Genomic DNA, 23,517 nt, shown 5'->3' on the forward strand with positions numbered 1-23,517 from the left:
TATTGCCATGATTATTGACTCGATCGAAATTCTGTTCACAAGAAAAACACAGAAGTTGATCATAATTTTCAATCCATATAGACTCGACCCTACTACTCTTTACTACTGTTTAGAGTTATTTTATTGCAAGAATTATTTTGGGTAGTTTCAACGCCCATCAAGGAGTCATTTGTTCTAATGTTCAAGACAAAGTATTTCCCCAATTGGACTTTATAGATGGCATATTGGTCTTTCAATCAGATTGCTCATTTTTGATTAAACTAATGACATGTTGTGGTTCATCTACTAATCTAAGTTGTCTTTTCATATTACGATCCAACCACATAATATCGCTTAGAATTAGTTAAAAATTGGATAATTAGTGAGCTAATATTTGGTTCCATTTTACTTTGCGTGCAAAAACCATTGAGGACAATATACGAAAGGTATTAATGTAATTCATGGATAATTTTATTAAACTAATTTGTTTGAAAAAGATACAAGTGTACATAGACGAAAACACTACACTCAGGATACTAAATCCAACATCTTTCCCTTTGAACCACAAAGAAAAGTCCTAGGGCATTCTCTTTATCTTCCAATGAATACATATACTAAAAAAACAACATGTTTGGTCATATATTGCACTGAGTTCAGAGTATGATGAACCCAATAACCAACCATCAAGAGCTACAACCAACTACTTGGGTGCTAGTCTATATGCATTTAGAAGATCTTGAACAAAAGCACAAGGAGGAAGGTGAAAGTCTACTTTTAAGACATGCAAAGGCAAATAAAATCTAGGCCTGCCCCCACCATAATTTAGCCCAAAGACTTCGCTTAAGTGGTGTGGCCCACTCGAAGCTCTAAAATTGTACTTAGAATACTTCGAAAGAAGCCTTTATGTAACATCTTCACCCAACTTGATCATTGAATCTAGGTGTAAAGTGCCACAAATAGTCCAATTTGGAATAAATATCAAATTTCAAGGTTAATAACTTCTAGACTAATTTTATTAATTAATAGCTATTTACTAACAAAAGAAACCTTAAAATTTAAAACAAAGTTTACTATCTCTAGACACATACCGTAAGGGATCTACATAACCACAACATGTTCCACCTCAAGATGAAGCCTCTAAGTGTACCCACTTTCTATGTGCATGACTCTTACTGACAATGATCCTTGATCCATCACAGTCTAGCTTGGTCCCTCCTCAAGCTATTTATCCTATGATTCTTGCAAACCACAAGCCAACACCTTCGTAAATTCAATGCACTTAGGAGTTTCTACTACATTACACTAAATAAACCCCATCTTGCAGGGGTTTTCAGATAGAGAAGATTCAAACACACTACTCCCTGTTTCGTTTTGACTATTTTGGTGTGCCTGGGTGTCAAACATTTATTCTTCATCTGCCTATCTTTAATGGTAGAGCGGGTACATTCGTAATGGATTTTCATTAAGGAGACATAGTCTTGACAGACATACTTGTCACTTGTGTCATCCCTCTTAGCACTTCTTTAGGTTCAGGGTGCCCAACTGACCCCTCTGTTCCAAGTAAACTCACTGAGGTGCTTATGATTGTATTTCTAACCTACCAAAAATTCTTATCGACAGATTCTTACTACGATCCTCAACTAATTCTCCTTTCTTTTACCCATACACTAAGCTTTATTGGCTCGTCAGTCCCCATGACTGGCTCTTGTCGGGATATTACCCTTATGCCTTACCAGCTTCCATGATTACTGTTTTGACAGACTATTTCCCATTTCTATTACATTTTTCCTTCATTGACGGACTACTCCATGTTTACTGTCCCAGCAGACTACTCCAGTTACCAAAGTTGAGCTATGGTTTTAGACTTTATACCTCTTTAAGGTGTCACATCAAACAACCTTATCGTCATTGCGGTGTCACCCCATAAAGCCTATCGACTGCCATTGCGGTGTTGCTCTGTGGAAACTTATGCTATCAATATCGATTTATCTCATATTCACATTGATCCTCGAACACCAAAGTGTCCCCCCGCAAGGCCTGCAGCTTTCCACATCACGGTTTGCTCCTAACAATCTCGGATGGTGAAATTTTAACGGAATTCTATTTTCTCCTATTCTTGATGCTTGAACACCGCAGTTCCCCCTCCACAAGGTCCAGAGCTTCGCATATCAAGGTTTGCACACAGCAATATCGTATGGCAATATCTAACAAAAATTTTCATTCTCATATCATAGCTCCATTTATCCCTTCGATTATTTTCCCACCATTCATTCAGGTAATATATGTGTTTCACTTTCATTACTACATGGAACATGATATCCTTTTTAAATGTAGATTTCTAACTATCTCATACATACTAAGCTATGTAGCAGATACCATATATCAAACAATCTTATGCAAGCTTGGTATATGCAATCAGCAGAATTCATTCATCATAATAGGACTTAACACAAAACCGAGACAACTGCCAAGTATTTCAGGAAATAGAGTACAAAAACTCACCTGACACTTCTTTACCTCCTTCTCCGCTTAGCTTTTCTAAACGCTAGAGCTTCTACTCTTCTAATAGCTAAGCATGAAAAATCCAAAATCATGAGTTAAACTTAGTATTTTCATATTAAAACTCAGGTTTCCAGAAAGCATGTAGAATCCCCTAAAATGGTTCTAATAACCCTTAACTTTGTTTTCTAAATCTTATGTACACCAAAGGGCTTAGAACCTTACTAACTCCTTGGATTTTCTACTTTTCTAAGTAATTCATCACGATCATTGCTTCGTGTAGAGCTTTCTATAACTATCACTTCCTCGAAGCATCTAAGGAAGAAGATGAAGATAGGGAGAAAAATGAAACAGAATCAAGATGAATCCTCTTTTGGAAGTCACCTCTTAGCTATTTATAACCCTTCTTCTATGACCTTCAATCGTGTAAAATCCATCCATTGATAATCATGGTGTCTCCCATTAAAGAAACAACTGGTTTGAATCCAACCAAACTAGCATTAGATTTTAACCAAGTCCTAAATTGGTTACTATCTTCTCTTGATTTTCCAGTAGAGATCGCCAACTTATGGCTTCTTTCAATGTAACCCCTTAATTATTTCTTAATTTCCAGTTTCAGTGGAAGCCGGGTGTGACACTCTATACCTCAACACCCTTTACATTTGTTGTTTAATGGTGGTGCATTCAAATTGACCAATAGCATTCTATTCATCCAAGGCTCATTCCACAAATGAGTTTTCCCTTTTTGAGCTTGTACCCATCATAATTGCTTATCTTAGGTGGCAGAAAACCTGTCCCTTGGCTGTGGAGGTGATGGTTAGCTCATTGTAGACCTTCTCTCTCTTATAAACCTTTGACCCCTAGCCATTGTAGATTCTTGTGGCAAAAATGGCAAAAGAACAAACGAAAAGTTGAAAGCAAAACATATGGAAAACCCTTAAACTTTGAAGTTGGCAACAACTAAAGAAAAATTAAGAAAATGTAAGAATTCAAGAAAACATAAATGGCTTCATAGATGATTGGAACCCAAATTTATAGATTTTCCTAACAAGATTTCATAAAGGCACCGTTTTGGGCTCGAAGGCCATGGCCAATGGCATCTAGCCATGTACCGTGTCAAACATCTTTCATCATGGTCACTTCTCCCTAAACATAGTCAAATTTATGATGAAACTTCTACAATAGATGCAATAACTCTTCGCTTTCCACGGTAAGGGGAAGCATTTTTCATCTTCTTTAAAAAGTTACATAGATGAATATCTCATGAAAGGCCATTGTATAACCTCTTGTTCGACTAGAGGACTATTGTTATACCCCTTCGCTACATAGACACGTGTCAGCGTGGCAAAAAAGTTGACTTCCTTTTTGACTCCATTTAAGATAGTATCTTAGTTGGCCACCCACCTAAACTTGGGGAGTTGTAACACCTTTTCATCATCAAGACCACCTGCTTTTAGGTGTGAACACACTCTTAATTCAATAAGGAGCTTGTTTAGGCATAAGTTCATTGTATTAATCAAGTACATAATAAGATGGGCCCCACAATGCACACCCTTCACGCCCATAAATATCTTTTACGCATCTTGTAGGATTGAGTATTTATCCTGCCACGTCACACTTGTGGACATGAGTACCTTACCTATAAATACCCTTACAACGATGAAAAAAGGATTGACCTTTTGAAACCCTCAAGTTTCTTTGAGCAAACCTCTCATCTTTCACCTTAGTTAATCTATCCTCTTGTTTCTTTTTTACTCTTCTCCTTTCTAGGTGAACCGACCGTCACTGATTCACCACTATATCCTCCTTTATTGGGCCTTGTATCAACATGCTATGTTCTCCTTTAAAGAAAGAATAGTGTCTTTGTAATCTTCAATCATGGTGTTCATGTAAAAATGTTCATGAAATGAATTGCAATTTAGAATTTTAAATCTTATTGAAAACTATTAAAAGAAAATTATTATGAAAATTTAATTCAACTAATTCTATTCAACTTTTAAAATTCAATCCAAATTAAATTGAATTTTTAATAAATCGATTTTGAAAAAACTTTAACATGGCAACTCAAATCGGTGAATTGAAGGGTTGGAACTTTGCCAACTCCGAGAACGACGACGCTGAGGCCTGAGGTAGGCAGCCAGCGGGTTAAGTAGGCGGGAAATCGTGGTTTCTCTAATTGGCGGGAAATTCCTCAATTGACACTCAATCCACTTCAAAGCATTAAATCTCCCCATCTCCAAATCCAACGGCCACAAATTTACCAACTTTATTTCACTCTCAATTTTATTTTGCACCCCATAACTTCCCTTACAAATAAATATTCGGCCTTTTATACACTCTCTTTTTTTTTTCTTTCACTGAACGAAAAATAGAAGACAAAGAGAAAGAAGAAACCCTCGATCTGTCAAAGTGATGGCGAAATCGTCGAAGCCGGCGTCGTCTGATGAAGTCCTATCCAACGGCTCCAATTCTTCTGAAGATGAGCGAATCAACGACCGGATGGAGGAAGACGACGACGACGAAGAGCTCGAAGCCGTTGCATGCTCCGACGCCGCTTCCGACGAAGACGATGAACCCGTCCCTGAAGAAATCGCCGATCAGGTCTTTTACTATTTGCCCCCTCTTATCAACTTCTTTATCTTGCTTTCAAATTTTTTTCCTTTTGGTTGTTGTTTATAGTTAGGGTTTGCTAATGATTGAAAAACTTTACTTTTAAACTTTTAGTTTGTACACTCTAGAATGAATTATGCTCCTAGGGAAGCTTAATTTCAACTTTAATGTTCCTATCTAAATGATTTTTTTTTGTAGGACGAGTCTAACGGTGATGATCCAGAAGTTAGTAAGCGTGAAAAGGAAAGGTTAAAAGAAATGCAGAAGCTAAAGAAGCAGAAGGTTCAGGAAATATTGGACGCTCAGAATGCTGCCATTGATGCCGATATGGTGTGTATTCTATAGAAAAGTTCACATTCAGTTATTTTAAGTATAATTGATGGTTCTGTAATGCTTGATTTGTGGCAGAATAATAGGGGGAAGGGGCGTTTGAAGTATCTTTTGCAGCAAACCGAGTTGTTTGCTCATTTTGCTAAAGGTGACCAATCTTCATCACAAAAGAAGGTGAAAGGAAGGTACAGAATATATACTGCAAAATATGTTGAAATCCGCGATTTATCCTTTTTTGTGTTGTTTTTATGATATTGCTGGTTGTAAACAATGCATTTTTTTTATCATTTGGCTTTGATGATTTTCATTGTTTTTTTTTTTTTGGAACTACTTTATATTAAAGTTGTTTTGACTTAGACATTCTCTAGTAATGGTTTCCTCCAATTGTTTAATATAGGGGCCGTCATGCTTCAAAAGTAACTGAAGAGGAAGAAGATGAAGAGTGTTTGAAGGAGGAAGAAGATGGTTTGTCTGGAAATACTAGATTGGTGGCTCAGCCTTCTTGTAAGTTCTTTCTCTCTTGCTCACCTAGACCTATCAGTTGGAGAAATCAGTTCAACTTTTTTCATTTCTCCATCTCTGTATCTCTAGGTATTCAGGGAAAGATGAGGGACTACCAACTTGCTGGTTTAAATTGGCTTATACGACTGTATGAGAATGGTATCAACGGAATTCTAGCAGATGAAATGGTATGTGGTGTAGCTGTGACTTTATAGATTGTTTACTTTTTAAGTTCATTATCAAGTCTCGATTCTACGGTCAGAACAAGCAGCAATGTCACTGGCTGATGTTTGTTCACTAAATGTTTGAATGCAGGGATTGGGAAAAACTTTGCAAACCATTTCCTTAATGGGCTATCTGCATGAATACCGTGGGATTACTGGCCCTCATATGGTTGTTGCTCCAAAATCAACTCTTGGTAACTGGATGAATGAAATTCGTCGGTTTTGCCCAGTCTTGCGAGCTGTAAAGTTTCTTGGGAATCCTGAGGAACGAGTAAGTTGCTTGATGCATGCTTTACCGTTTACTCTATACATGATTCTTGATGCCTTTTAATTTCTACAGAGATACATCCGTGAGGAGTTACTGGTTGCTGGGAAGTTTGATGTCTGTGTCACAAGTTTTGAAATGGCCATCAAGGAGAAGTCTGCCTTGCGTCGTTTTAGTTGGCGCTATATAATTATTGATGAAGCCCATCGAATCAAGAATGAGAATTCACTCCTTTCAAAAACAATGAGACTCTACAATACTAATTACCGTCTTCTTATTACGGGTACTCCACTTCAGGTATGCATCCAAATGTTCTTTGATATGGAAGTACTTACTGAGTTTTATATGTCTACTTCCAGTCTTGGCGTCTGCTTACTTCACCATAAATGCCTATGCTATTTAATGTTCTTGACTTGCATTTCAGTTGAAAAGTTGGTCTAGCATGTATCCCTTTTTCTTGGTTGGGTCCTTTTTAGGTTCCACCTGAAATGATTTTGCTAATATTTTTTTTTATCTGTTTTCTACTTCATTTGTTATTCATATTAGCCTGATCAATAGTGACTGTTTTTTCTTGTCTTGTTGATTTCTTGTACTTGAATCATTTTAACACTTCATTGTTCAGTACATGTAATAATCTTGGTATCTTTTGATTTCCTTTTTGCAGAATAATCTCCATGAGCTTTGGTCTCTTCTTAACTTTTTATTGCCGGAGATTTTTAGTTCAGCTGAAACCTTTGATGAGTGGTTCCAGATTTCTGGTGAAAATGATCAGCAGGAAGTCGTTCAACAACTTCACAAGGCATGTTAAAATGAAAAATTGCCTTTCTTTGTGCCAGGCCTGTGGGTTTGAACGAATAAGTCATACCTTTTTTTTGTCTCTGCATCCTTAGGTTCTTCGTCCATTTCTCCTTCGTAGATTGAAATCAGATGTTGAAAAAGGTTTGCCTCCCAAGAAGGAAACTATCCTGAAAGTAGGAATGTCCCAGATGCAGAAACAGTACTATAGGGCTTTGTTGCAAAAAGATCTTGAAGTTGTTAATGCTGGTGGAGAGCGTAAGCGTCTTCTGAACATTGCAATGCAGCTGCGCAAATGCTGTAATCACCCATATCTTTTCCAAGGTGCTGAACCTGGACCTCCATATACTACAGGGGACCATCTTATAACCAATGCCGGTAAGTTTACTTCCCAGGTGATATAGGCTTTTATTGGTATTGAATGAGAACTGACCTTCCCGGTTTATTTCCAGGCAAAATGGTTCTCTTGGACAAGTTACTTCCAAAGCTGAAGGAACGTGATTCTCGAGTTCTGATATTTTCACAGGTAATTTTGAGGGTTGTCTAAAATTATCTATATGTTTATTGATGCCTCTGCACTGAATGTGAATGTGTCGTCACCTCTGTATGTATTCCATACATTATTCTTCTAATTTTAGTTTGTTTACAGCATTTGCATCTTTATATGTGGGAATTTATTGAATTCAGATGACAAGGCTGCTGGATATTCTTGAAGATTATTTGATGTTTCGCGGGTACCTGTATTGCCGGATTGATGGTAATACAGGTGGAGAAGATCGTGATGCGTCCATTGAATCCTTTAATAAGCCTGGAAGTGAGAAATTTGTTTTCTTGTTATCAACTAGAGCTGGAGGCCTTGGTATTAACCTTGCTACAGCAGATGTTGTCATTCTTTACGATAGTGACTGGTAAGGATCTACCTATTTTTTATTGCTTTGTTTACTCATTGGATCTATGATAATAGGGGGATCTTGCAGGAACCCACAAGTTGATTTGCAAGCACAAGATCGTGCTCATAGGATTGGTCAAAAGAAAGAAGTTCAAGTGTTCCGCTTTTGCACAGAGGTCTAAATTTGAAAATTGTCTTTGTATGCTAGTTTGGAAGTTTAGCATATGCTAAGGATAGACTCATTTGTTCGGTTATTATGAAACAGTATACTATTGAGGAAAAGGTGATTGAGAGGGCTTATAAAAAGCTTGCCCTAGATGCTCTGGTTATCCAACAAGGACGATTAGCAGAGCAGAAGAGTAAGAAGTTTTTATGCAGTGCAATTGTTTTGCATGATGCAATAATTCTGTAGGAGTGTATTGTAACATTTCAATGTCTTCGTTTCTTTCAGCTGTTAACAAGGATGAGTTGCTTCAAATGGTGAGGTTTGGTGCTGAAATGGTCTTCAGTTCCAAGGATAGCACAATCACTGATGAAGACATTGACAGAATCATTGCCAAAGGAGAAGCAGCAACTGCTGAACTTGATGCCAAGATGAAGAAATTTACTGAGGATGCAATTAAATTTAAGATGGATGATAGTATGGCTATCTAACTCTTGTTTTGTTTGTTTAGGAGTTCACTCTCCTATATAAACAATCATATTTTTAGAGTGCTGACATTTTTCTGTTTATGTAGCTGCTGAATTGTATGATTTTGATGATGATAAGGTATTTCCCCCTTGTTTCTTTCCCCCATCCTTTCTGTTTGGTCTTTGCTAAGTCTACTGTTTTAACAATGCCTGTTATTAATTGTCTATGGTTTTGTTTTCTTCTTGATAAAGGATGAGAACAAGTTTGACTTCAAGAAAATTGTAAGTGAAAACTGGATTGAACCACCTAAAAGAGAGCGGAAGCGGAAGTAAGTTGGTTTCTTTAGCATTCTACTTTATTTTTGCTTTGTTTATCTTTTATCTGATTTGTATTTCTCCCATCCTTCAATCAGTTACTCAGAATCTGAGTACTTCAAACAAACCATGCGCCAGTCAGCTCCAGCAAAACCAAAGGAGCCTCGTATTCCTCGCATGCCTCAACTGTATGCCCCTTCTCAAACTAATGTTTGTTAAATATTTTGTATTGTTAGATATTGTAGCTAGTAAAATTTTGCCATTTCCAGGCATGATTTCCAATTTTTTAACACTCAGAGGCTAAGTGAGTTGTATGAGAAAGAAGTACGCTATCTCATGGTATGCATGATATCCTGTTTTTATTTTCTCCATTGACTCGTTGATATTGGTTGTGAGTTATTTCTTGACTGGTTTTTTCAATTAAAATCAGCAAACACATCAGAAGAATCAGGTAAAGGACACAATTGATGTGGATGAACCTGAAGGTATTTTCCTTTTGCCATATAATCAGTTGCTTTATGGTTCACCGTCTTCTTTATGCCCATTTGACTAAGTTTGATTAATTTAAAGGGGGAGATCCATTAACCGCTGAAGAGTTGGAAGAAAAGGAGAGACTACTAGAAGAGGTGAGTGGAATGTGGCGTGTTATGCTTTTTAAACTGGCTGGTTTTACTCAAACTTAATTCTTTTGGTGCATTAGGGATTTTCTTCATGGAGTAGAAGAGATTTCAATACATTCATTAGAGCTTGTGAGAAGTATGGACGGAATGATATAAAAAGTATTGCTTCAGAAATGGAAGGGAAAACGGATCAAGAAGTTGAAAGATATGCTAAAGTTTTTAAGGAACGCTTCAAGGAGTTAAATGGTAAATGATCTCTAACAACGTATGCTACATTGATTGTTAAAGTGTTGATTGGTTCAACAAGTTCCAGTAGCTGGTTCTGGATGAGGTTTTTTATGATACATTAATTGCTGGATTTTTTTTTACCAGATTATGATAGGATAATTAAGAACATTGAACGAGGAGAGGCTAGAATTTCCAGAAAAGATGAGATCATGAAGGCAATTGGCAAAAAATTGGATCGGTACAAGAATCCCTGGCTGGAAATGAAGATCCAGTATGGTCAGAACAAAGGGAAGCTGTACAATGAAGAATGTGATCGATTCATGGTGTGTGTCTATATCATTTTTATCATACAGGATTTTTAGATCCTCCTTATCTTTACTTTTCTGATATGATACCTCTTTGTATTGTATGTAAACAGGTTTGCATGGTTCACAAGCTTGGTTATGGGAACTGGGAGGAGTTGAAGGCAGCATTTCGTACATCCCCCTTGTTTCGATTTGATTGGTTTGTGAAGTCGCGAACGACTCAAGAGCTGGCTCGGAGATGTGATACCCTCATCCGATTGGTTGAGAAGGAAAACCAAGAATGTGACGAGAGGGAGCGACAAGCCCGCAAGGAAAAGAAACTTGCCAAGGTTCTCATCTTTTATGGCTACCAAAAATACATGCTTGAGTCGCATGCTTGTTACGTGCCATCAATCCATGCTTATAACCCATTTAGAACTATATACATTTCTTTGGTTTACTATGTTTGTACGAGTTTGGTCTTCTGGTTATCATGATCCTCATCTGACATGATATTTTCAGAACATAACACCATCGAAGCGCGGAGGGAGGCAGCCAACTGAGAGTCCTACTCAACAAAAGAAACGCAAGCAGCTATCAATGGATGATTATGCGAATTCGGTTGGTTTTATACTGAAATCTGAGATTTTTATTGATGAAATTTATTTCCTTCACTGTTGTTACAAAAGTGGTATTTGTCTCGTATATCTGTTTTGCAGGGTAAAAAGAGGAAGTGAGCGAGTAATGTGAACTACAAATTTTGGGTCTAAAATCTCTGATATTTATTTGGGTTTAAAAGCAGAAATATCAGAACGAGGAATTGGGCTGTAGTTTGCATTTGGTATTTCATGGAACTCTTGAGGTTGGGTGGGAATTAACCACCATTAATGGAAATTAGTTTAGGTTATAAAAGGTGTATAAATGAGTATAGTAAGGTTAATCACAAGGGATTTTTAAGAACAATCTATCTGTTCTTATCCATCTGGATTTGGAACCATATGTATTATGCTGACCATTATTATTGAAATTATATTGGAGCCGGATACGATTATGACATTTTTTTTAAGTTATATATATATCTGTATCATTTAAATGATGGGCGTAATGGGTTCTACTGTTTGTTTGTTATGAATCAAAAGGATTTTAAATGTGGTCTTATCAATAGGTTGGTTCAATACCATGGTTTTATTTATTTAATGTTCAATAAGAGGTATGGTTTAACTGGTTATTGAGGTTTGGGATTTTTTTAAAAAATATTTCCGGTTACAGTTATTTTATACAAAAAAGAAATGATATCATGAAATCTCTTTGTATGAGCTATAAGCTGACTCAAAATCCGTACACAAGTAAACTATACCCACCCAGTTCAAAAGATGCAAACACCAATGCACTCCCAGTCAACATCAATCAATACAATCAGAATGGTGACCAAAAATTACACATCTTCCTAGCAACTCCAGTAACATGAATCTCAACAACAAAAATAGAAAAAGCCTAAATGCGTAGATTAACATGGAAATGTACCTGTGAATGCCCCCAAATAAATCAACAGCTCCACTACGCGTTCTTTCAACATGATGTGTACATGAATTAACTCTTATTTCCTGGGTAGAAATGGAGAGAACGACTGTCAAGGATTCAAGCTTTTCTTTTTGCCACTGCTGACCCTTTAAAATGATTCAAACATGTTTTCTTTTTTGCTTGAACTAAGCAAAATGACATGGATTTAGTTTTTTTTTTGGCAGGTTTCAGTCGTTTCTTCCATCAGAGTCACCCATTGCATTTGCCCGTTTTTTCTCCCTCCAATTCTCACCCCACACTTTAGCCTCTGCAACAGCTCGTTCCCTATCAAGATCGCGATTACGTGATGTTTCCCTTGCTCTAGCAGAATTCATAGGGCTATCTGTATGAGATTCTTGCTGTTCTGATTCATCCAAACTACCCCATTTCCTCCCTGATCCCTCTCCAGGTTCGTTCCTACTTAACTCTGCACCACTGCTCATTTCCCGAACATGGTTCTTCTTCCTGTAATCAGGCGAATTTCTATGGGTGGACGGGGAACCTACCCGTCCACGTGCATCTGGGCTGTCCAGACCGTCTGCCATACTCCTTCGATCATCCTTGACTCTTGGAGTTGACGGACCAACTCTGTTGCTTTGATTGTTAGGTGCATTAGGGTCATAGGTTTGCGATGCTAAATATGTAAGTGCTGTCACAACATCGCCTATTAGAGGCCTTGTTGCTGCTTGCTCCTGCAAACACATTGCTGCAACTGCAAGAGCTTGGTACAATCCTCGTATGGGATAACGACCTTGTAGTAGTGGGTCAGCCATTTTTGGAAACTTCCTACGATCTCTGAAAAGTGGTCGTGCCTACAAACACCATTTCAAAAAGAAAAGAAGTATTAGAATACACGTTTTAAGTTAAAGCAGTAATAAATAGAAGATGATAATAATTCTGCATAAGCACAAATTTGGAAGAAATCTCTTACACCGGAATCTTGTCAGGGTCAGAGAGAAAAGATCCTTACCCATGCAACAAGATTCTGCTCTCCCGGAGCACGTGTATTATCAATGGCCTTGCGCCCGGTTATAAGCTCAATAAAGACTACCCCGAAACTGTAAACATCAGATTTTAGCGTGAGCTGCCCAGTCATTGCATATTCTGGAGCACAATAACCATAAGTGCCCATCACACGTGTTGACACATGTGTTTTGTCACCAACAGGACCGAGTTTTGCAAGCCCAAAATCTGATAATTTAGGGTGAAAGCCCTCATCAAGAAGGATGTTGGATGATTTTAAGTCCCTATATATAACAGGAGGATTAGCTTTATCATGCAAGTATTCCAATCCCTTTGCTGCACCGGCTGCAATCCTCATTCTCGTATTCCAGTCCAGAGGTTCCTTGTCGGATGGAAGATCTGAAAACAATTTAAACAAGGTAATCACTGTGGTCTGCCAAAAGTGTCGTTCTATAATTCTAACCTGATAGGATATTAATGAAATGAGCGTGGAATAAACCGATGGAGAGAATACAGCAAATGTTTACTGCTATCTTAAATACAAGAGTATCCCCAGAACAAAATCCAAAAGTTAATGCTCATGCTGTATGTCGAATACAAAACACAATCCAACTGAGTAGTTACAGGGATGAGATGATTTTACAATGATAAAAATTAAACCTGGTCTTCATTTCTTTAGGTCCGATAAAACTCCTGCAGAAGCTACTTGGCTAACTTTACTTCATTTTCTCTGCATTACAACTAACTACAAACTTTGTTGGGAACAATGTAAGTCAAGAGATTTTACTTTTGAAAACTTAAACCCGGTTTGGAACTATTGGAATCATATCAAATATTAGGCATCTGAATCTCTGGCCGAGGAATCTATGCACAGATGTAGATTTTGTCAGTAACAAGTAAAAAGTGCACATAAGGAGACACTCCGTAAATATTAAGTCAAAACTACCATCCAACTTCATAACCTTTATTGGCCATATGGCACTTGCAACGATATTGATCAACATAATTGACCATCTCTAGCATGAGGAATCTGATAATTCCATTTTTACCAAAATATTAAAGCCCAAACGGAGGGGGGGGGGGAGGGGGTGCAATTATTTTTATTTAAAGCATGCCATCGATTGATATTTATGTTTAGCAATTCTAACAATAGTTTAGGACACTATGAAGAAAAATTTAGCCACAGCCTAATGACCAGGCAGTGCTTTAAAATATACTAAAAATCTTTTGGAGAGCTCAAAATGGCATTAAGGAAGAAACCGGGCATGGAAACAATAGAATGTCTGGTTACATATTGTCTAGTAGCACAGATGAAGGCACAAGCAATCAACAACCACTAATTCAGTGCAAGAAAAGCCATTCATTCTCCCGACAATTCTACAAATATTTCTTTCTAGTAGGCATTAACTTATTGGTTAAAAGACATCTATAGAAGGAAGTATTCTTAGTCTAAAGTTTATCCAATGCTGCTTCATCACTAATAACTTGGTAAATTAAGGCTACAAACCTTCTATTGCAATTAACTCGATCGAAAAATTGTAGAACCTGAAGACAGGCAAAAGCAAAAAGCCATGCATGTTCATTGACATGAAATTACTTCATAATTAATCCTGAGGATGCAATTCAGATTTCAAGTTGCTGCAAGTACCATGAACACTAAAATACCAGCACCCTTACCATGTAAATGATCCTCCAAAGACCCTAAAGGCATAAACTCGTAGACAAGGAGGCGTTGGTCCCCATCGGCGCAATAACCAATCAAATTCACGAGGTTTGGGTGGTGTAAGAGGCTAAGCATGAGAACTTCAACAAGAAATTCTCTATTTCCTTGAAGGCCATTTCTATCAAGCTGTTTGACAGCAACTACCTGCAAACATAAAACAAGTATTATTATAGCATATGATTTGCATCCTAGACGCCTGTAATTCAACATAAACAGTAAAAGTGCAATAATGTGCTTTATAACTTAAGAACATGTTTAAAGCACAGTGTCGTTGACATCTATTAGAAGTATCTCTTACAGACCTGTCCAGTACTCTCCAAGCGGCCCTTATAAACACGTCCAAACCCCCCTTCTCCTAATAGACATTCTGGCCTAAAGTTCTTCGTGGCAGCAGCAAGCTCTCGGAAGGTAAATGTTTGTGCTGCAATATTTGCTGTTGGTCCATCTTTAGGTACTGCAGGTTCCTTCTTAGGATCAGAAACACTCCGAGATTTTGATTTGTCTGTTCAAAGAAGTGAATCAGATACATCGGAGAAAATGAAAGGATGACAGTAAACAATAGAACTATTACAATTAAAAGGGAAAAAGAAAAGTTAAAAAGCTGCATTCCAGTAATTGTGGCATAAAGTGAACATAAGCGCTCAATGCAAGTTTAAACTTTCAACCGCAAGAAAACTAAGTCACCTTGAAATAAAGATTGAACCTTTTATAACATTAGAATTGTGTAATATACTTCTTCAATAGAATACCAAGTCCGAGATGAATGTAAACAGTTGTGAATTCATGACTTAGAAACTGCATTTTACATTCTAAAAGGAATATAGGAGACAGTTAAAATGAATTTACTAGCATTTAGTCTATGTTAGCTTAATGATTGTGGATGAACAAGAATTTTAAAGAAAATGAGAAAATCTGCATTCCTAAACCTAAAACCAGACTTACGAACTATGTAGCCTGGATTCTTCATTCTTCTTTGAGTACCCTTTTGCAACACATGGATATGAATATATGACCTCCAAATATATGAAAAAAATTTGTAAATTCTAACCATACTTGTGCAAGAAACATACCTATATTGGGCAGTCACGAAGCCCTTCATCTAAGTAGAATTCAAACTATTTTACCAACAAAAGAATAACTAACTATTAATTCATATAAACACTCAAAGATATATTGATAAACCATCTAAATCGATCAAACACCCTAAAACAACCATTGATGTATCAGATCAAACCACCAACATATTCTAACAGCTAAATGTCATCGAAAACTTGAAAACAAACTCATAAAAAACAGAGATTTCAACATTCTCCAGCTGCTGCATAAAACAGAGTGAAATTTGGGTAAGAAAAAGAAAAACATTTTACCAGAATTAACTCTGTTAACATGATGAGGCTGTCCAACTGAGCTGTCTTTAGTTGAATCCTTTTTGCTCAGTTCTTTCACACTGCCCCCACCATTACTGCCTGCCTTGTTCGATGATCCAAAACAAGGAAAACACCCACCCATAATCAAAACCCAGAATAAAAAAAAAAACCCAAAATTGAATATAATTCTTCAAAATTTACTCCACTTAACCAAATAAAAAGAAAAACCCAGCTCCAAAAATTTCCCCTTAAAGTTACAATCTTTAAAAATCCTTATTTTCCCACTTCAAATCCTGTCTTTATGATCTCAAGTGCCCATTTAAGACAAAGATCGAGACCAAAGTGGCAGATCAACAAATGGAAGAAAGAAAAAGAATCATGGTGTGCAAGAAAATCAGGAAGGTAAAGAGAAAGAAAAGAAAAAATAATTTAATGGGAAGTATAAATTATGCAGTAATTAAGAGATTAGCGGCCATGACTCGTATTATTACTTTTACTTACTTGAGGTTTACCGTTGGTGAGTGTTTGAAAAGGGTAAAAGTAAAACTTATCTCATTCAAATAATCATGATTATTAGACTTAATTTAATAATAGTCATAGCGGTTGGAGGGTCCCACCGTAGAGGATGTGGTTTCCACAATTGTGATGGACATTCTCAACACCAGTTTAAAAAATCAAAAATCGGGGGTCCGCCTGTTTTATTTAAATTGAAAGAAAAAGGATGGGCTAAACCCCGAATCTAAGTATGATTACCTTGATTTTTGTGTTTTAACTTTTTTTGAATTTTGAGTCGTTGGATTTAGGTGGTGATGTCATCATCCTATTTATTTTACTTTTTCAATGGATTCCGGTTTTTACAATTTTTTTTTAATATAAAATCTTAATTTATATTTATATTAATAATATTATTGGTTGAATTGAGTTGAAAAATTTATAAATAAATTTTTTTTTTAGCTTTGGTTCAATTCCTAAATATTTTAGTTTTAATTGTTTTATTTAAATATTTTATTATATAAATAATGTATATAATCAAGTTAGATTCAAATTAGCTGGTAGTACTAACTTAATTAATCAGATATAAAAGCCACACCACATTAGGTTAGTCATTTCATTTAAATAAAACTATATCCATTATTTCTCTCTTTCAACAAAGACGATGTGTAAGTTACCTAATTTCTCCTTTAATTTTTACTCTCTTATTATTATTATTATTATCTGAAACTACGACCTTTTGTTTTCCTTTTTATCCATACTAATAAATAACCTTCCAAAATAACTATTTATCTAAAAAAAACATAGTTTATTTTTAAGAAATTACGTTTAAAATATAACAACTAAAAATTCATTTTTCTAAGAAATATCAAGATTTTAAATCTATGAAAATAACCAGCTTCAACATCACTTCAATTTTATCATTTTAATCAAATTCCACATTTATTTTTTATAATATAATTTTAAGAATTCATGTTTTGGTTAAAATAGTAAAGTTGAAGATTTAAATTCCATGTTTCTTTGATTCAAATCTTATTCTATGTAAAATTTTTTTATTGATTTATAAAAATATAATGTTTAAACATATTGTTAGCCCCTGTATTTGATAACATTTGAGATTTCATACATGTACTTAAAAAGTTAAAAATTAAGTCTTCATGTTTTTATAATTTTAAAATCCTAGTCCAATCATTAACATTGTTAGCATTTTTTTTCAAAACTTTTTCAACTCGGCATATTAATTAGGTTGCCCTCATATGACGTGGTATATGATCAACGAAAAATAAACATATTAGTTTGACAAATTCTTATAGAAGCTATCAACAATAATAATGATCGGACTAAAATTTTTAAATTAAAAAAATAAAATGATAGAATTTTTAACTTTTAAAATTCAGTGACTAAATCTCAAATTCTATAGAAGTATAAGGATTAATAACAAATTTTAACCAAAATATAAAAAGATAAAAAATACACTCATAATAATACAATTTACTTTATGAAAAGATTGAATTTTTAACCATCTCGTAAATAAACTAAGACCCAATTGATGAACAAAATTGACCAATGAAAAACATTTTTTTTTTTGGTACAAGTAACCATTATTGTAATACATATTTATGTTTTTCCTACTCAAATTATACACTAGATTACTTTACATTCTCTAAGTTGATAAATAAATTGGAGAGCTATTTATTTTGGTGTCAAATTTTCAATATTGATAATATTGAGAGTATAAGCGGAGATGAGAAAATGAACTAGTTTCAAATTTTTTATCGCTTATTAACTTTTATAGACATGAGACTTACATAAGCAGTGGCTGAGTTAGGGTGCTTACACGGGCTCGGCTCGACTCCCTCCATGGAGAAATCTTTATCTAATATTTTTATAATTTATAAAATTTTAAATTAATAATGATAAAATAATTTAATTTATTAAAAATAATAAAAATTTAATTTGATTATTTAAAAAATATAAAAATATAAACTATTAAAATAATAAAATTATATTTTTATTATTATAAAAATATATAATTTAATTTCAATCCTCTCAAAAAGAATTTCCTAACTCCGCGCTGTACATAAGTAGACATAAGCCTTCAATTGATAATATTCTATATATGACATTACATTTTGTATTAGATACAACATTCATGTGGAAAAGTTTTGGGTTTTTTAAATTTGTTTCATATTTTTAAATTTATTTTATATATTTATAATATTTTATAGTTTTCAAATAGTTTTTATAATTTTCTATTTTTTTTGTAATTTTACATAATTTTATGTTATTTTAAATCATATATATATTTTAAGCAATTTTTTAGAACTTTTTTGCTATTATATATATTATATATATTTTTATTCGTTTTTAGTAATTTTAATGAGGATATATTAACTTTTATCACGTTGCATACTCTTATCGTGGCATATGACAACCATGACAATCGATAAAAGCTTACATGATAAGTTTACAATAAACTATTGTTTATTATTTGATGGCTCAATTAATTATTATTTATTTATACAAATTAGGTTTATTTTAATTTTTTAGAAAAGAACAGGGTTTTAAAATTATTGTCAAATAAAAATTTTGCATACATTATCTACATCTGTATTATTATTTAATTATGTGATTGTATTGATGTCATGAATCGACTTGACACCAATTTAATCAAAGAAAGTATTAAAAAAATCAAAATTTAAGAATATTATAGGTTGTTTTATCAACTTAAAACTTAGAAAAAATATACACACTGTGAGATTTGAATCCAACCATGAAGCATAGTAAATATTTAACTTTTGTTGGAAAAAATGGTTTTGTTGTGCAGTAGAATTTTAAAAAACTCCTAAAACTAAACTTTTGTTGTCATGTTTATAGTAATAAGTTTTAACAAATTTAGTACTTGTGTTTTTGAGCTAGGGAGATTTGTCAAATCCTGAATTTAAAGCTTAAATCCTATTGAGTTTTAACCCGAATGATTTTTTAACTATTTATGAACCTTCGAATGTTGAAAGAGTGAGATTTATTCAAGAACCAAACATAGGATGAAAATCAAAACATAATAAAAGTTGAATTAAATTAGAAAAGATATTGTATAATAATATTTGTATGTCTTTAAAAGTTAATAATATAAGCCTATTTTATTGGTGTTTAAAACTTATATATTTTAAGATAATCTTAAACTTATATAATATTTTCTTAGTCATTTCTCACCTAAATTGGTAATTGGTTGACTAGTGATACCAACTTAAAAATTTTAAGTATATATTAGATTTATGGCATACCCAGGATGTGAGTGAAAAATATTATATAATAAATATATTAATTAAAATTTCATATAAAAACTAATTAATGGTTTGACTACAATGGTGAAGTTAAATGCTTTATTATTGATTTATTATATTAAAAAAATAAAATTATAAAAATAGAATTTAATTTATATATGAACAGATATTTTTAATAAATTTGGTGTTAAATTGACTCGAGGTGTGTAGAAATGCGTGGGAGTAGGCTTTTTCCCACTATTGTAGTTCAAAATGGTGGTGGAGGATAGAATTACAGATTTCTTTTGTTGAAAATCTGAAAAGAAAATCGAACTTGGGTTGATAGTCAAATAATCCCACTTTACACTCAACTTTTAAAAATTAATTTTATATATGACTTCAATTTATCTACTTTTTCATCTCAATAAACCAAACTTTTTTGACTTTAATGTTCACGTATAAGGTAAAATTTAGTGCACATGGATTATATATTTTAGATAAAGGTGGTTCTATGATGCATTTCCCTTTAAATTATTATATATTTGGTGTAAGAAAATTTAATCAACTGTCTGGTTAAAAAATGAAGAAAAAAATTTAATATAGAAATTGTTAATCCAATAAAATAATTATTAATCAATGTATTAATAATTTTAACCATTCATAGGCAAAGCCTTAAAGCAAATCTGTAGTCTTGAGTTCCATCTAGTATTACTTTTTGGGCTTGATTTTTAGCCCTAGGAAAATTCAATGTATAAAGAAAGCCTAGTAATCTATTTCTTTTTTCTTTTATAATAAAGGATATTGTTAACTTTTTTTTCTTTTTACTAATTTCACGCTCACTTTTAATTTTTTTTTAATCCTATATACTTAGAATAACAAAGTATGAATAATAAAATTAAAATATATAAAAATATCAAAATAAAGTGGCAAATTTAAGGTTTTTTTTAATCCAATTGGTAGGGATTTAAGTATCATCATATGCATATTTTTATCGATTTTTTAAATAAAAAATTAAAGTACCCTCAAATAATATAATTTAATTTAAATGCGAAGGGATATTAATATAATTTTTCTGAGTTAAGACTCAATTGATGGGTAACACCACTTAATAAAAGAATTTATAAATAGTATAGAAGTATTAAAAAATATTTAATACATGAATATAATTTCAATGTTTAAATTAATACTTTTTTTTGAAAGGTAAATTAATTAATTCATTCAATGAATGAAATCATACAATTTAGGAAAAAAATAACAAACATTTGTCGTAGATGGTGAAGGGCAAGCTACATTAGCACAACAAAAGTTTTAGCTCCAACATCAATACGTTGACAATTTACTTTGTCACAACTCAAGCACTATATATTTGGAGTTATTGCAAGCACTTAACACAATAAGGAAATCAGCCCCGGATGGTCTAAAGTGGTGAGTAAAAATCGACAAAAGAATCAAACAATCACCAAATTAGAGAGGACGACAACAAAACCATCCTAAAACCACTTGTAAAACTAATCTTGCATACATTAGCAAGACTAAAAAAAGTGTTACAAGAGCAGACAAAAACTTCTAAAACTAAAAGCTTATTAAACAACGGAAAAACAAAAAAAAACAAAAAAAATTTAAAACTTAAGACAACATAGGTCCAAATAAACTTGTAAAATCATTTATTATTCTGAAATACTCTTAGATAGAAATAGATTAAGAAGCTGACGAAACGCCATCTAATTTCTAAGAAAAACTACTGGTGGCCGATGGAGTTTTAGCGAACGGCAGACACTGTCATCTGTTCATTAGAACTTGTAAAGACAACAAAGATACTCACAGAATAGATTTGTAAACTGAAAAAGAGAGAAGACATATTGAGTGAAAGAGAAGGAGAAAGAAAGTAAAGATTGATGGGAAGGAGAAAAAAACAGGCAATAACTAACCCGGAAGTTGACACCGTCGCTGGGCAAAATTAAATTAATACTTCATTTGATTATTGTTATGCCAACTAACCCAAAATGCTAATACTATTAAGTTTTAAATTTTAAATTAACATTTTCAACAAATCCTAAACCAACACCTGGATTAAAAAAAACCACATGTCACCTGAAGTATTAATTCCATTAAATGAATTTTAATTTAATTTAATTATTAATAAACAAAAATCATTAAAGGAAAACATTTACTTTCTTCCACTTAGTTCGTTAAGTATTGGAAAAACAATGGGTTTTGTGTTTGATATGTATAAGCGATATTAGATATAACAAAGCCCGACATATTAAAAAAAACACCCTAATAAATAATACACTTTTATTATAATTAATGTTCTTTTACTTTATCGATTGATTAGTAATTAATATTTTTCTACTGTAATGATTAAGAATTAATGATTACCTCTCTACTCACTTTTTAATCTCATTTAATTGTTAAGCATATTTTTATTATTGTATTACTATTAAATATTATAAGTATTATTATTGTATGATTATTAAATATTATTATTATTATTATTAAAGAAATAAGTATTATTATTATTCAACATATTTTTTTTATTATAGGATTATTGTTAAACATATATATGAATACATAAATACAAAAATATGAGCAAAATGCTAAAATATAATAAATTAATATTATTCAACAATAATCCTCTATAGTTATAACATATGTGTAATAGCCCAAATTTGACCGGGCTTTAAAAGAGCAAAACAGATAAATGGATAAATAGACATTTATTTTAAAGTCCAGTTAACAGTCCAGGTTACAAAGCCCAAAGCATTGGGTCCCAAGCCTAAACAAACCGCATAACCAATACCCGTGTAACCCAAATACACCCGGCCCATTTTAGTATTTAAAATAATAAACCCCCCAAAAAATAAAAATAAAACAAAGCCCAAATCAGTACCTAAAATACTACCCCATAGCCCGTTACAGTGACCCGTTACACCCAGACCCAAAAACAAACGAGGCCCAAGTGGCCCAATTTGTTAACAAACAGCAGAGAGACCTAGGGTTTCAGAAACCCTAGGTGCCGCAAGCATCCCAAGCGTCATGATCGTTCGTCTCGTGCCGTTCCAGTGGGCTCCATCGGTGCCGTGACTTTGGCCTCGTACCACGCCTCAATCAACGCGTGAATCGACACCACCGTGATGTTCTCGCGAATACCTGCAAGACAGAACAAAAGAAACCAACAGACACGAAGCAGAAAAAGAAACCAAATAGCAGCAAATAAACTGAAATCAATAAGGAAAGAAATTAATGATTTCTTTCCTAAACATGTATAGTCTAAAAGCTATAAAGCCTTTCTTCCGTAAAAGAAATTGGTTTTTTAGTTTTTAAAAAACACACACAAAGATTCAATAAAAGGCATAGTTTTTTTTTTTACAAAGTTACTGTACCAACAGTCAATCGAAAGTAGAGGTGATTCATTTTATTTTATTTTTCTTTTGTTCTAAGTATATACAAATAAATACTAAAAGATAATAAGATTACCTTTTTTTTACCATAAAACGAATCGATTCATATTTTGACCGCCGTACTCGGCGAAGTCGGCAATGGCGCGTGGGCGCGTGTGAGCCCGATGGCCGGAGCTTGGCCTGACAGAGGCCAGAGCCCGGAGAGCCTTTCCTCTCCCCTCTCTCAGAGAATTCTTTTAGTTTTTTTTTAACTCGGGTTTCAAATGAATTTTGAGCTAAAAATTTGGTTTATATAGCCTAAATGAAACAGTGCCGTTTTGGTTTAATTCAATAAGCACAAAACGACGTCGTTTCAAGGCCTAGGATCCACGTGTTGACCCGATTACCTAGGGAGGATCCTCGTGTTTTCGTAAAATGGGTTAATTGCCCAATGGGTCCTCTCACATTTCTAATTTTTATAATCTAATTTTATTTATTTCTAATTTAGCCCTAATATTTTAATTTTGTTTCAATTTAGCCCTCACAGTGATTTAAAACCATATTTGGGGAAGCGTGTCGTTTTGGGATTAGGGCAAATTT

The 23,517-nt window shown here is 33.7% G+C and overlaps 2 protein-coding genes across 2 annotated transcripts; one reads left to right on the forward strand and one right to left on the reverse strand.

Moving 5' to 3' along the window:
• The first annotated feature begins 4,730 nt into the window (after nucleotides 1-4,730).
• On the forward strand, nucleotides 4,731-11,225 carry LOC107896738 (ISWI chromatin-remodeling complex ATPase CHR11). The gene is made up of 25 exons (XM_041079046.1): nucleotides 4,731-5,079; nucleotides 5,287-5,418; nucleotides 5,497-5,603; nucleotides 5,816-5,922; nucleotides 6,010-6,107; nucleotides 6,235-6,414; nucleotides 6,484-6,705; nucleotides 7,073-7,207; nucleotides 7,299-7,581; nucleotides 7,656-7,729; nucleotides 7,891-8,111; nucleotides 8,181-8,268; nucleotides 8,358-8,451; nucleotides 8,544-8,732; nucleotides 8,830-8,861; nucleotides 8,975-9,051; nucleotides 9,136-9,225; nucleotides 9,307-9,376; nucleotides 9,468-9,522; nucleotides 9,608-9,663; nucleotides 9,738-9,903; nucleotides 10,030-10,208; nucleotides 10,304-10,519; nucleotides 10,692-10,790; nucleotides 10,889-11,225. The coding sequence occupies exons 1-25, from the start codon at nucleotides 4,891-4,893 to the stop codon at nucleotides 10,904-10,906; spliced, it is 3,177 nt and encodes a 1,058-aa protein (XP_040934980.1). The 5' UTR covers nucleotides 4,731-4,890; the 3' UTR covers nucleotides 10,907-11,225.
• A 239-nt stretch (nucleotides 11,226-11,464) lies between these two features.
• On the reverse strand, nucleotides 11,465-16,340 carry LOC107896739 (serine/threonine-protein kinase PBL27). Its single transcript, XM_016822004.2, has 5 exons — nucleotides 15,783-16,340; nucleotides 14,718-14,917; nucleotides 14,370-14,559; nucleotides 12,700-13,091; nucleotides 11,465-12,541 (listed from the first exon to the last, which is right to left on the reverse strand). The coding sequence occupies exons 1-5, from the start codon at nucleotides 15,922-15,924 to the stop codon at nucleotides 11,918-11,920; spliced, it is 1,548 nt and encodes a 515-aa protein (XP_016677493.1). The 5' UTR covers nucleotides 15,925-16,340; the 3' UTR covers nucleotides 11,465-11,917.
• Nucleotides 16,341-23,517: the final 7,177 nt, after the last annotated feature.

The sequence above is a fragment of the Gossypium hirsutum genome, chromosome A10 (assembly GCF_007990345.1).
Source record: "Gossypium hirsutum isolate 1008001.06 chromosome A10, Gossypium_hirsutum_v2.1, whole genome shotgun sequence".
Classification (NCBI taxonomy): domain Eukaryota; kingdom Viridiplantae; phylum Streptophyta; class Magnoliopsida; order Malvales; family Malvaceae; genus Gossypium; species Gossypium hirsutum.